Source organism: Pteropus alecto, unplaced genomic scaffold (assembly GCF_000325575.1).
Source record: "Pteropus alecto unplaced genomic scaffold, ASM32557v1 scaffold49, whole genome shotgun sequence".
NCBI classification, from domain to species: Eukaryota; Metazoa; Chordata; class Mammalia; order Chiroptera; family Pteropodidae; genus Pteropus; species Pteropus alecto.
Genome location: NW_006443131.1, coordinates 1784902 through 1798556, shown reverse-complemented (window position 1 = coordinate 1798556; position 13655 = coordinate 1784902). Strand labels below are relative to the sequence as shown.

Genomic DNA, 13655 nt, shown 5'->3' with positions numbered 1-13655 from the left:
ATGGTTGTGGGGTTGGGGGCACTATAAAGGAGACATCAAGTAATGATGTCTCGCCAAGTCCCAGAGACCTCAGGGATGGGGGCTAAGTCAGCTCCCTCAAGTGGCAGGGCCAGTGCATCCCAGGCAGGGGTCACGGGGTCCAGAAGGCATTTTCGGCAGCCCCGGAGGCTGCGTTGGCAGCTGCGGTTCGTACCGCAGGGTTGGAGAAGACACCAGCAGTAAATTCTTGCTGGGCCTTCTGGAAGCTGGCACCCGTGCGGCGGTACAAGGAGTGGATCTGCAAGAGGAGGGCAGAGACGTGCCGGCTCGGTCCAGCCGGTCACCCTGCTCCCACCTAATCCCCCCCACCACTCCCCTGCCTGCTGCTCCAGCCTCTACTCCGTGGCACCCCCCACCTCAGAGGTCCATCAGCCTGGCCCTCCCCAGCTCCTCCGGAATGTCACCGCCCCAGGCCCTCGGGGGACACATGATCTCACTCTTCTGGCCCCACCTTCCACACAGCCCTACCCGCTTTAGCATCACGATCCCCAGCACGGCGATGCCAGTGAAGAACAGGGCCACCAGCAGCATGAGCACAGCCACAGCCGTGTTCTGCTTCAGCACCACCAGAGCGGAGATCCAGCCGCTGTTGGGAAGACCAAGCGCGTGGCGGTGAAGGCGGCTGCTCGCCGCTGGGTCTGTGCTCCCAGCTTCTCCACTGCTTACGTCCCAAACGGGCCCCGTTCCGCCCTCCCCACAGCGGGCCGCTCCCCTATCAGCCTGGCAGCTTTCCGCGCACAATCCCAAACTACATCCACTCTCTTCGCCGTTTAATCCCAGCTTCTGAAACCTTAGCGCCTAGTCCTTCCAGACAGCCTCACTCCAAACAGACCCTTCTGTTGAAGGTTCTCCCACCTCTTCAACCAGGGGCATGTATAACTCCTCCAGGAAGCCCTCTCAGATTGACCGACCCTTTTCCCTTCAGTTTGTGCCTGTCTACAGTTCTGCCTGGGCTCTCTCTCCTGAGAGAATGTCCCGTCTCTCTCAGGAGAGTATATCCTAGCACTTCCCGAGGATGAAAACCGCATTTCCTTTTGCTGAACGACCCCTTCCCCGGTACCCTGACTTGGCCTAGAGTGGGAGGAAGGGGTGAGGGTGGATGGCAGCCTCACGGACCTGAACCCCCAACCTGGGATGCCAATGGCCTGGAGGACAAAAAGCACATCCTGGGCGAAGAAAATGAAGAAGAAAACGAAGAAATTGAATGAACTGTCGCTCCTGCAAGGAGAAAAGTGGTCGGCGGGGGGGAGAAGAATTAGGGCTGGGAGTAGGTAAGGAGGGTCCATCCGAGTTCCCCCATCAGCCCCTCCCAACTTACCGAAAAGCCTTATACATGGGGCGGTACCAGCAGACGAAGGAGCAGGGAGTGAAGAGGAGGCCCCAGAGGATGGAGAGCCCGAAGCCTGAACCATTGTTGGTCTCCACACAGAAGCTGGCCAGGCAGGCGAGGAAATTCAGGAGCAGAGCCAGAGTGCTGCCTGAGGGACGGGGACAGGACGATGGGTCCTTCTGGATGCAGGGAAAGCTCCTTCCCCTGTAAGCCCACTCACGGCCCTCGCCACGTGCGGCAGAGTAAGGGAAGGGGGACAGCTCTGCCTTCGTGGGACCCTCAACTCAGCAGGGGAGGAAGAACGACCAAATCTCAGTCACGTGCAATTTCCTTTGCAAAGACATTTAAAGGATTCGGAAGCCATTTCGGCACGAGGACAAGGCGAAAGGGGAGAGGGTGGACGTACGTTTGCTAAAAGGCTGGAGGATAAGTTCTAAGTCCTATAAAAGGAGTTGCCCAGAACGATCCTCGAGAAATGAGCCTTGACCTCAACTGCTAAAGAAAGGTGAAACGTCTAGTTCTCAGTGAGTCGGCTCCAGAACAGAAAAGATGTACAAGCTGCTGCCTGTGATCTTCCTCCAAAGAGAGCCCTCACTACTCACACATCCAGAGGTAGTACATGGTGGATACTGTCTTCTGATATTCTTGCGGGATCTCCATGGAGATGTCCTGGAAAAAGCAGGGCTGAACTGGGCAGAAAGAAGGCAGAGGCGGCCAATTGTTCTGTCGAGCTGTAAGGCAGAGAGAGAGCAGGAGGACCCCAGAAGTGAGGCAGAGCCCAGGGAGGGAATCTCTCCCCCACCCTTCCACCCCCAGGCCCACTCTTCTATCTCCAATCCGGGGTCCAAGGAGACAAGGGTGAGGAGCAAGAATGATATTAAGTATCACTGCTGCCAACTTTGAAGCATCGTGCCAAGCGCTTTATCTAGATGGCCTTGTCTAACACCCACAACATCCCTGTCGCATAGGTACAAACGGGGTTCTCATTGTACAAGTTCGGAAATGGGGACACTCAGTATTCAGCGACTCGACCGAGAGCTCCCGGTTCGTGAGCAACAGCGCCCAAGTTCAAACTCAGCAACCCAGCCCCAGCGCGCATGCTCTTGGGGTTTCTTCTTCTCGCTCCTTCGAAACTGTCAGATGCCCGCCCGACCCGCGCAGGGATCCACTCACTGGCTGTGCCGCCGAGGGCAGCATGCTGCAGCTCCCGCTCCCTCCGATCCAGCTCCTCTGCCTTCCGGTTAAGCTCCTCCTGCTTCTTCAGCAGCTCGGCTGTGGCTGCTGCAGCTGAAGCCTGCCCAGTACGAGCAGAGGGAGACGTGAGTCCCGGGCCCCAGGGCTAGCCCCGCGCCCCAAGCGCCACCCACATCCCCCTTTACCTGGGTGCTGTAGGAGCCATAGTTCTTGGGCTCCGTGGGGCTCAGCTTTCTCGAGGACTGCAAGGAGGGGGCCGAGGGCGGAGGCAACGGGGCAGAGGCAGGAGGCTCATAGGCTGGTGGTGGCTGTTGGGTTTAGCAAAAGCCTCAGAGATCATCTGGTACCCCCCACAAATACCGGACTCTGGAGTCCGCCTGAACTCCTCAAGACCCAGAACTCACTACCTAAGGCAGCAGCCCAGCTCTTAGCAAGCCAGTTCCCCTATTTCTATCGGAGAACTCCTCCCTCAGCGCCCTCCTGTCAAATTCCTCAGCCAGGACTCAGAGAGCACATCTGCTCCACCTACTCCCTTAACTTTTATCTAAAACTCTTACTGTTCCCCGGTCCAGCGGGACGAAGAGGTCCAGTCCCCCTCATTCCTTGCTTTCTAATCGCACACGTAAGCAGGGTCTTTTTCTCAACTCCAACCAGCTCCATACTTTATTTTCTTCGAAAACGCCTCGGCAAACGAAGGTCAGGCCCTACCAGATACCAGACTCCAGGTCCTCCCGGACCCACGTTCAGAGCTCCAACGGGATGGATGGTTGGCCCTGGTGTCTCCAGAAGGATCGGGCACCCCCGGCAGACTGACCTCTCTCAGATCACCGTGCGTCTTCATTCCTTTGCGTGCAGAAACGCCCCCCACCCCCACCCCCCGACGGAGCGGGCTTATTGGCACACCCTCCCCGCCTTCCTCGTACTCTGTGCTCTCCAGAACCTCACCTCCGGGATCTCAAAAGGGTTGTAGACGTCAAGGGTGGCATACTGCGGGCTGGGTCGGTGCTGGATCACAGCTGGGTCCTGCGGGCAGAGACCTGGGGGCTCAGCTGGCACCCAGTGCCTCTGGGGGGACCTTACAGGGGCCTCTTCGAAACTGCCTGTGGCTCCAAGGGCTGCACTGTGGGGGCCACGCTGTTGTCCCAACATTTGATCCAAATCCTTCAACCCACACTGCCAGGACCAGCTCCGTGCAGGGACTGGGCAGGCCCACGCCCCCGGGTGCTCACTGGTCTGGAGTCGCCGTCACCCCCACGTGGCAGGCCTTCCACGGATCAAATGGCACTCATGAGAATACGAGTTAGCCCCATCACCCAGGACCGAGAAGAGTCAACCCAGTTGCCCACAGGAGGCCGGCGCAAGTCACCTGAAAGGGGTTGTCAAGCTCGCCGGGCTCGGCGAACGGGTTCCCACCGTCTCTGTTGTGAGCCATATTTGCACCGCGGCCTAGGCCGCCCCCTGCCCTCCACGCCCCTGCCGCGGCAGTGGCGGCGGCGGCTCTCGGCGCTCCCTCCGCTCGCGTCGGTCCGCCCCGCTTCTCTGTGCACGGATTGGCTGTACCCACCGGAAGGGTCACAAGGATCCCCGCAGCAGCAGTGGGTTGCGCCTGCGTCTGAGCCACAGGCAAAGCGGAAATGCCCCACGTGACCCCTTTAACCCGGTCCCGCTGGCCAAGCACCGCCCCTTCCCACACGTGACACCGCCCCTCTAACGAACTACACCTCCCAGCAGGCTGCGCGTCAGAATCCCGGCGCGTCCCATCCTCCCGAAGTGCACGACGGGAGCCCAGCGGGCCGCGGCGGCCTCCCGGGAGCTCGGTTGACCATGTTTCCTCGGGTCGCGTTTCTGGCTCTCGCCTGGGCCCGGCCTAACGGCTGCTGGAGTCGGACCTTTCCCAGCCGTCATTACTCCGGGTGAAAGGCGTGCCGCCTTATGACCCTTCTCCTCCCTGACCCGCAGGAAATGTCATCTCTTCACCCTCCCGAGACGCCGGATACACTGGGGGCATTAACTAGTTGACTCTGGAGGGTAAAACCGGACGCCCTTCACATCCAGACTCAGAAAGGTCGCCAGTCTTCTCTCATGCCTCCACCCAGCGCCCCCAAACCTCAAACTCCAGGGATGCAGGTCGAAGCACGTCATTTTATTTCACAAAGACTGTACAAAATTCCTTATAAAACATGGGATGGATGCCACCTGGTTACCTCATTTTGCCCCCGACCGACTCAACTGGGAAGGGGCAAGTGAGGGTGGGAGAGCGTGGAATGGAACGGGATTATGTACAAGGCAGGGCACAAGCTCTCGTATTTACACTACTTCACATATTCACAGATACACAGGGAGCCAGGAGGAAGGAGTGGGCTCCGGCTCTGTTCTCTTGTATAAAAAAGCACCAGTGTCCTGGACTGGACGCCCACTGCTGTCAGACATGCAGGGGGGCCCAGGGTCTGATCGTCACCGACTGATATCCCGACTGGAGTCCCACAACTTGGCGCTGGGTGGCTCGGCCCGGAGGCGGGCGAAGAAAGGGTGCTGAAGGGCTTCGCCCAAGGTCAGCCGCTTAGCAGGCTCATACTCTAGCGTGCTTTCGATCAGATCGAAGAGCTGGTGGTGTTCCTCTGCCTCTGAGGTCAGATACCGCTGGTGGTGGAGGGCGGGAGAAAGGTGAGGCGCGGCGCCTCGCAAACCCCGCCTTCTTCTCCAAGGCCCTAGCTTCCGGCTGGGAGGACCGAGGCTCTGCGGGCAGCTGTTATGGACGCTACCCGACCACGGCCACATGGCAGCCGAAGCTTCTGATCTTACGGCCTAACCCACCTTCCCTAGCATAATGACTCGTTCACACTCTTTGAAAGTTCTTCCTTTCTACTTGTATATCCTTGTCAACTTCACGAAACGAACCTTCTTTAGCTCCTCATTTTACTGTAGGTGCTTCAAAGGTAGTTTATTCTTTCCCGCCTGACCCAAGGAATCCAGCGCGGCGGCCTCCCGGGAGCTCGGTTGACCATGTTTCCTCGGGTCGCGTTTCTGGCTCTCGCCTGGGCCCGGCCTAACGGCTGCTGGAGTCGGACCTTTCCCAGCCGTCATTACTCCGGGTGAAAGGCGTGCCGCCTTATGACCCTTCTCCTCCCTGACCCGCAGGAAATGTCATCTCTTCACCCTCCCGAGACGCCGGATACACTGGGGGCATTAACTAGTTGACTCTGGAGGGTAAGACCGGACGCCCTTCACATCCAGACTCAGAAAGGTCGCCAGTCTTCTCTCATGCCTCCACCCAGCGCCCCCAAACCTCAAACTCCAGGGATGCAGGTCGAAGCACGTCATTTTATTTCACAAAGACTGTACAAAATTCCTTATAAAACATGGGATGGATGCCACCTGGTTACCTCATTTTGCCCCCGACCGACTCAACTGGGAAGGGGCAAGTGAGGGTGGGAGAGCGTGGAATGGAACGGGATTATGTACAAGGCAGGGCACAAGCTCTCGTATTTACACTACTTCACATATTCACAGATACACAGGGAGCCAGGAGGAAGGAGTGGGCTCCGGCTCTGTTCTCTTGTATAAAAAAGCACCAGTGTCCTGGACTGGACGCCCACTGCTGTCAGACATGCAGGGGGGCCCAGGGTCTGATCGTCACCGACTGATATCCCGACTGGAGTCCCACAACTTGGCGCTGGGTGGCTCGGCCCGGAGGCGGGCGAAGAAAGGGTGCTGAAGGGCTTCGCCCAAGGTCAGCCGCTTAGCAGGCTCATACTCTAGCGTGCTTTCGATCAGATCGAAGAGCTGGTGGTGTTCCTCTGCCTCTGAGGTCAGATACCGCTGGTGGTGGAGGGCGGGAGAAAGGTGAGGCGCGGCGCCTCGCAAACCCCGCCTTCTTCTCCAAGGCCCTAGCTTCCGGCTGGGAGGACCGAGGCTCTGCGGGCAGCTGTTATGGACGCTACCCGACCACGGCCACATGGCAGCCGAAGCTTCTGATCTTACGGCCTAACCCACCTTCCCTAGCATAATGACTCGTTCACACTCTTTGAAAGTTCTTCCTTTCTACTTGTATATCCTTGTCAACTTCACGAACCTTCTTTAGCTCCTCATTTTACTGTAGGTGCTTCAAAGGTAGTTTATTCTTTCCCGCCTGACCCAAGGAATCCAGAACATGGCTTTGACCTCTGGAGGGCTCGAGAAAGACATGGCTGTCTAACCTTCCCCCAGCAAAACCGCTCCCTCTTCTCTCTCTTCCATTAACCAAAGATGTCTTCTTTCAGCTTTCCTCCCCTTCTGTCCTAACCCTCTGCTTGTGAAATGCATTCCAGAAGCAAAGCACCTCTGGGTGGTGGACACTACTGATTCCCAGCCTGGCTCACCCGCAGCGGTTTGCAGTTTTCTCGAACATAGCGCCCGGCCGACGTGTTCTCATCCCAATCCAGGCGACCCCGATAAAAATATTTCTGCTTCCTAGAGGGGAAGGGGAGGTTGAGGAATCAGGAGGTTCCTCTTGGTGTGGGATAATTCCCTTATTCCCCCATCTGAGAGGAGCTGGGGGGAGGGAAGGTGTCAAAGAAAAAAGAGAATGATGTGATGTAGACCAATTTTGTGGAGAGGGAGGGAGAAAGGTGAGCCCCCCGCTCGAGGCTCACCTTGTCTTCCGGACCATCCGGGAAGGGATGGGGCCCAGGATCCTTTCCATCATGGCCAAGTGCTCTCTGTTGTCGTGGGTCTGGGGAGGAGAGCCGGGGAGGGGACGCTGAGGGATCGCTGCTAGGCAGGCAGACAGGGTGGAGGAGCGAGCGGGCAACACGGAGAGCCGGGAGCAGAACACCGGTGCTCACCCGGGCACCCGCCACTTACCTGGAAGAGGGTGAAGCCAACATAGTACTCGAAGACGATGCAGCCTATGCTCCACACGTCACAGGGCTGTGACCAGCCCAACTCTGGGTATGAACGAGAGGGAGAGGCGTTATGAGGCTTAGGGGGTGCCACCCTAACCCCACACCCGCCGGGATAACTGTGCCCTCTTACCAAGGATGACCTCTGGCGCTCGGTAGTGGCGAGTGGAGACGATGGTGCTGTGGTGTTCGTGATCAAAGGTGGCGCTGCCGAAGTCCACCACGCGCACGGCCGTGCTCTTCACGCTGCGCTCGTCCCGCTTCTAGGCGCAAACAGGGAGGGGGTGACCCGCTGCACACGGGCCGAGACGCCACCACTCTTCTCTGAAGCCTCTGAGCCTTAAAAAAGCCACTGTGACCTCCTGCCTGTTCCCACACATGCCAAGTCTCCTGTCGCAGCCTCGCCCCTCGGCAGAGCAGCGTAGCCGCTGGGGGGGTAAACGGGTTGGGAATGACCACTGGACGGAGTCTCCTCATCTGGAGACCAAGCCCGAGAGCCTGGGGAAGGCGGGGAGGGGGGAGGGCGGGCCTCCTTGGGTGAGAGCTCCACCGCCTCGTTCGTTAGCCAGGAAGCTGATCTTTCCTTACAAAAAAGGGGAGGACGTTCAAGCGAGAAACTTAGGGGCATTTCCACTCGACTGGAAAGTTATCTGCGGTCCTTTCTCCAGTTTCTTCCATCTCCCCCTTGCAATCTACTCCGGCACTCTGGTTTCACTCGGTCAGAGCACGATGGGGAGAAAATGTGGGAGAAAGGCGTGCCAGGACAGACAGGGCTGAGAGAAGGGCGAGGAGGCACAGCGGCCTGTCCCCGCCGGCCGCCTTACCTTCTCCAGGTTGTAGGTGAGCTCATAGTCTGAATTCACAAACAGAATGTTTTCAGGCTTGAGGTCCGTGTGTGTCAACTTGTTATCATGGAGGACTGCAGGGGAGAAGGCCAGGTCAGGGCTGGTGCAGGCAGCCAGGGCTAACTGGCCCCGGCTGTCCCCGGGCTTGGTCACCTAGCTCAACGCTGGGGAGGAGGCAGGTGCAGGTCACTAGGTTGCTTTCTGCTCTACGTCCAAATGAGAAGCCTGATCTAAGATGACCTGCGCTTAGTAACCTAAGATATGCTAATTGTCGACTATGCAGTTTGCTATGGCTTTATTTCTGCACTGACTCTGACATATGGGCGTATCTGACAGCCTAGGAATCCAACTCTGCAGAACTGTCCTACCGTGAAGCCCAAAGCAGATCTACGTGCTGGTCCGGGTTCCCTACCTGGCCCCTGGCTGCACTGCTCCCTGCTCCCACCTGCTTCACTGGGAATGGAGAGCATCTCAGCTCAGAAGCAAATAATCCTCCAGTCTGAGGTGTTCCTTTGTCTCTTTGTGCTTGCTGCCTGCCTTACACTTCCCAAGGAAGGGGAACGAAGGGAAAAAGAGGCATCTAAGTGCTCTGATTTCAAAGGCTTTGTCCAGCTCCTGTCTGTCTGGATGTTGAGTGAGAGCGATCGGTGAGGGCGAAGACATTAGTCAGGGAGCTAAGTCAGAAGAGGTGTCAGCTTGACAGTGAATCAAAGAACCACAGGTGAGCAAGCTGTTTAGGGGCTTCCCCAGCGCACAGCTGAGACAGAAGAAGTCCAACGAGGGGGGCTGCCCCAGAGTCCGCCTTGGCCCGCCACACTCACACTTGACGGCCTGGCACAGCTGGAAGGCCATGTGGCGCACTTGGTGGATGGGGTAAGGCAGGTAGTTGTTGTCTTTGAGGAAATCGAAGGTGCTAAGGCCCAGAAGCTCAAAGGAGATACACATGTGACCGTGGTAGTCAAACCAGTCAAACATCTGGACACAGAGGCTGAGAAGAGAGATGGGGGAAGGGGAATGTCTGATGAGCTCCCCTCTGCCCGCCACCCTCCTCCAAGAGGGGCTGCAGAGCGGTCAAGTCCACGCGCTTGCACACAAACACGCCAGCTAGGGCTACCGCCAAAATCAGCTCGGCTAGAGAGCAGCCTCTCTGGTAGACCCAAGGAGAGACGTACTACCTGCCAAGCTTCGGACCATTTTCCTGCCAAATTTTAAATAGTTAATTCTATTTGCTGAAGAGCTGGTGAGTGCCAGCTCCAGTGTCGACCCTGACTTGTCAAACCCTCACTCCCAAATCCTGACCCCGCCTCCCACTTCACACGTCATCAGGCCCGTGTTTATGCTGCTTGTCCTTTTATGTCTTTGCTTAACGTTTTTTCTGTGTTTGGCCTATGAGACGTGTGTGAACAGAAATATCACATATAACATCTGTGGCCTCATCAGCATAGTTCTAGGTATTGGAAGTTCAATTAACTTTTTGATGAAAATATCGATTCTCAGTCTCAGGGTCATTCTGGGGCCAAATCCCTACCGAGGCCACCCTGGGCCAGAGCCAAACTGCAGAGCCATCTACCTGCCCTGAAAACGAGGGAGATGGATTAGAGACCCTCCCTTCCGACTGTGACTGTAACGTTCTACTCCTGTAAGATGAGGCCCGGAAGATGAAGGGAAGAGAAGGGCCAGGGCTCACGGCGCCCCCTGCAGGCCTAACCCAGGCCAGGAAGGCTTTCCCAGGCGGGGTGGGGCCTCGCAGACCCGCGCTCCTCTGCCCGCTTACTTCTTGTTGTCCGGGTCCTTCTCGTTGATCTTCTCCAGCACGTTGATCTCGAGTCGAGCTGCTTCCTTGTACTTCTCCACGTTCTTAATGATCTTCAGGGCCACTCGAGCCCCGCCCCTACGGGTCAGAAGAGGCTTTTGCTGGGTTCTTGAGAACGTCTCAAGCTGAACGGGGCCAAGAAGCCCTACGTCCGGCTAATCGGCAACAAAGCCCGATGAGCCTCACTCCCTCTGCGCCCAGCGGGTACGGAGGTGGGGTGGCTGACAGTTACCTGCGATGGTCGACACACTGTACGACTCGGCCGAAGGTCCCCTCTCCCAGGGTGCTTACGATTTCGTCTGAAACGAAAAAGAGCAGGGTCGGGGAGAGGGAGGGAGAGAAGGTGGGGAATGAGCTGAGTTGGAAGAAAACAGGGTACGGCGACCTGGGGTGAGATGAAGGAAGGGGAACAGATGCAGATGGTCACAGGGGAAGCGAACCCCTGCGTGACCCCCACCACCTTTAACCCAGGGGCCGTGAGAGCTGGGAGTGGGCGGCAGAGGTCAATTCTCAACAGCAACTCAAACCACCCAGATAAGCACCACCACTGAGAGAAGGCAAGAGGCCGTGGCTCGGGTTGGCTCGGGACGTTGGGATGGCTATGGGACCATTACAGGCTAGAGGATTGTTACGATTTGGCTTGTACATCGCTCTTGCAGCCAGTCCCCGACGTGGTAGATGAGGTGGCCCTCAGCGTCGTCCTCTACACTCTTGGCTCTCCGGCTGCTGTGCTGCTGGCGGGGGGCGGGGGGGGTCGGAGCAAGCCAGGTGCCGGAGCGGGGGCCGGAGGGAGGCGGGGTGGGTGGTGGAGGGGCCACCGGTCACAGGTGCCCAGCCAGGGGGGACAGACGATGATGGGGGACAGTGGAAGGGAACACGTCAGATGCAGTAAGGCGGATCGGGGTGAGAAGAGAGAGCGCCGCATAACCCCAAGTCCCAAACCCGGAACGGGAACGAGGAGAGGCCCGGGCAGAGCAGAGAAGTGGCGTCACTGCCAGCGTCACCCACACCCCCACGCTCCGCACAATGCCCTTCCAGGCACACACAGCTGTCCCCTGGCCCCCACCCAAGCCCACCTGCTGAGGGGGCCACGGAGCCCGGGGCTTGGGGAGAAAGGCAGTGCACAGGCAGGACCCCGAGTGAGGGCGCAGGCCTCTGGGGCAGGAGCTGCTCCCAGCACAGCGAGGCTAGCATGCCAGAGAGGGCGCTGGGTCACACGGGCTCTGCGCCCATCCGTCTCCAGAGCGGACTGCGGGGCCCTCCACGAGCCGGAGAGCGGAGGACTGGCGCCCACCTCCAAGTCCATGCCCGCTGCCCGGCTGAGCACGAGCACACCTCGCACTTACCAGGGTCCCGGAGGACTGGGGAGAGAAAGGGCCTGGGCGGGCACTCACCGAGGAGTCCGGCTGCGCCGCCGGCGCCGCCTGTGCCTCCTCCGGCTGCTGCGCTGGCTGCGGTAGCTGCTGTCGTCCCGGTGGTACTCGTAGGAATGGCGGTAGTCGGCGTCGTAGTACGCGTCGCCCCGATCCCGGCTGTAGTCATTGCGCCTGTAGCTGCCACAGTACCGCCGGTCGTACGCTCTCCGGTCTGACGATCGGTCGTCGTAGCTGCCGTTGGATGACAAACGCGCGTTAGGCCACCCCGTGCGACGAAGTCCTCTTCACCCAGCTGCTCAGCAGGCAACCGATCAATGTCTGCTGAACGAGCGCGTGAGCGCGTGCCGAGGGGAGGCCTCACCTCCGGGAACGGACGTGGTAGCTGTCCTCCCGCCGCCGCCGCCGCGTCCGGTCACTGCTACTCGACCAGGAGCGGCTTCTTCGTCGCTTATGCTTTCGGCTCCGGTAGTGCTCGTGATAACTGCCCCGGCTGCCTCGCTCTGAGGAGCGGTACCTTCGGGGGTGAGGCATCTGGAAGCGAAGGAAAAGCAGAAATAGCGGGACAGCCTCCTCCGAGGGCGGCTGCTCCCGAGGGGCCAGGCTGCTTTCTGCTCTTGAATCTCTCTCCTTCTCCCGCCCACAGCCTCCTCGGTCTTCCCCTGCGCTCACAATTCCTCCTTGATGGAGTATACACGCACCGACGACCGATGGCTGCAAACTCTGGGAAGCCTCCCCTCGCCCCTCGATCCCCTTCCTGACCCCCCACTCAGCGCACTGCCCTGCTCTGACTTTCCTCAAACTTGGCTCCAAGACCTTCAGGTCTGGGCCACGGCTCACTACAAGAGAGACGATGCCACCGGTGGAGACTGCCACAGCTCGTCCTGGGCTGGCGTCTAAGACAGATCTGTGCCATCTGAGTTCCTCACAACTCAAGACAATGAAGCTTCAGCACACGCTATCACGACAAATGTTTTACAATTCTTAAAGGTGTATCTTATCTTTCCAAGGAGACCATCCGTGTCCTGAGGGCAGGAATCCCGTTGACCAGGTTTCCACGCATAGTAGTTCACACGGAACATAAGGCCTAGGGACCTGGATCTGGCCCTGTGAACTGTCCTAATCATCCCTCACATCTCTGGCCAAAGCCCCCCTGAGAGCTTTTTATACAGGAGGCCCCAAGCTGCAGTCAGCTTCCCATCTGGCCCCTCCCCTCTTGTGCCTAAGAAGCACAGAATAACTGGTTTTTAATTAATAACAGCACTACTTGGCTAAGAGCCAGCCACCTTCCAGTTATTAAAATTGGAATGGCATGGCGCAGAAATCCTCCTTTTCCTTCAGGGAAAAAATCAGAAAGAAATCACTGTCACAATCCAGGCAGGTGAGGACAGGAGGGCAGAATGAAATGAAACAGGCCCAGAGACAGAGAAGTATTGGGAGGCGGGGGTAGGATTCAATGTGGAAAGGCAAATGATTCCAACGTCTGGCTCCCCCTGCCCCCAGCTACTTCTTCCCAAACCCCTCAAAACGAGGAGGGTGATATTTGATTCATTCCTGACCTAACAGGGCCTGCAGGAAACCAAAAAGATGAAAGCACAAGATTCTCCCAGGTGATCCAACCTTGTTTAACACAGCCACGTAAATGTCACCTCATCACATACGAAACTGACACCGAAGTTCCGCGCAGGCCTTCCCCCGCAAAGCATCTCCAGTCTACAACCTTTCTCACTCAAAAGATCCAGAACTCTTTTCTGGAGTCAGATATTTTCCAAATCCTCCAAGTGACACGGGGGTGTCTTCTCCCTCGCCAGCCTTGATCCAACTTTGACATTCTGCTCTTCCTCGTCTCTGGAACCACTCCTATCCCTACTCCATCACGCCTTCTACTCTGGTCCCTCCCAAGTTTCCGGTAGGTCTTCTCGGGTACATCTAAGGCAAGCCGATCTTCTTGCACCCCAACTCCCTACTGCTCACCTCGGCCGCCCCGCAGGTCTTCAACCCTCCTCCTCCCAATCTCGCCCCGGCCCCGTGCCCCCAATTCGACCCTATGCGCGCCCGCCCCGCGGTCGCCATCTTCCCGCGCGACCCCGCGGCCCACCAGCCCGCGCGCTCACCGTTCTGGCGGCGAGGCCCGTGCGCTTGTCCCACAGGAAGTCCGTGATGGCGGCGGCACTGCGGCCG

General features: G+C 58.2%; 2 protein-coding genes across 2 annotated transcripts in view; both read right to left on the bottom strand.

Annotated features, from left to right (window-relative positions):
- Nucleotides 1-6: 6 nt before the first annotated feature.
- On the bottom strand, nt 7-4189 carry SCAMP3 (secretory carrier membrane protein 3). Its single transcript, XM_006923532.3, has 9 exons — nt 3930-4189; nt 3509-3586; nt 2749-2871; nt 2543-2663; nt 1972-2100; nt 1358-1517; nt 1156-1257; nt 508-625; nt 7-277 (listed from the first exon to the last, which is right to left on the bottom strand). Exons 1-9 carry the CDS (start codon nt 3993-3995, stop codon nt 131-133), a joined length of 1044 nt encoding a protein of 347 aa, XP_006923594.1. The 5' UTR covers nt 3996-4189; the 3' UTR covers nt 7-130.
- A 1675-nt stretch (nt 4190-5864) lies between these two features.
- The window catches only part of CLK2 (CDC like kinase 2), a 9369-nt gene continuing 1578 nt past the window's right edge, over nt 5865-13655 (bottom strand). Inside the window, 12 exon segments of the mRNA XM_025040885.1 lie at nt 5865-6382; nt 6922-7012; nt 7195-7274; nt 7406-7488; nt 7577-7706; nt 8268-8362; nt 9110-9276; nt 10063-10179; nt 10334-10400; nt 10748-10832; nt 11480-11708; nt 11839-12008. Of these exon segments, the coding sequence (XP_024896653.1) occupies nt 6197-6382; nt 6922-7012; nt 7195-7274; nt 7406-7488; nt 7577-7706; nt 8268-8362; nt 9110-9276; nt 10063-10179; nt 10334-10400; nt 10748-10832; nt 11480-11708; nt 11839-12008 (1500 nt within the window). The 3' untranslated portion in view covers nt 5865-6196.

Coding starts and splice junctions, on each gene's coding strand:
- SCAMP3 (XM_006923532.3), bottom strand. CDS start 3,995: ATGGCTCACAACAGAGACGGTGGGAACCCGTTCGCCGAGCCCGGCGAG. Junction 2,872..3,508: donor ACCCTTTTGAGATCCCGGAG/GTGAGGTTCTGG, acceptor TAAACCCAACAG/CCACCACCAGCCTATGAGCC. Junction 1,518..1,971: donor CATGTACTACCTCTGGATGT/GTGAGTAGTGAG, acceptor CCCGTCCCTCAG/GCAGCACTCTGGCTCTGCTC.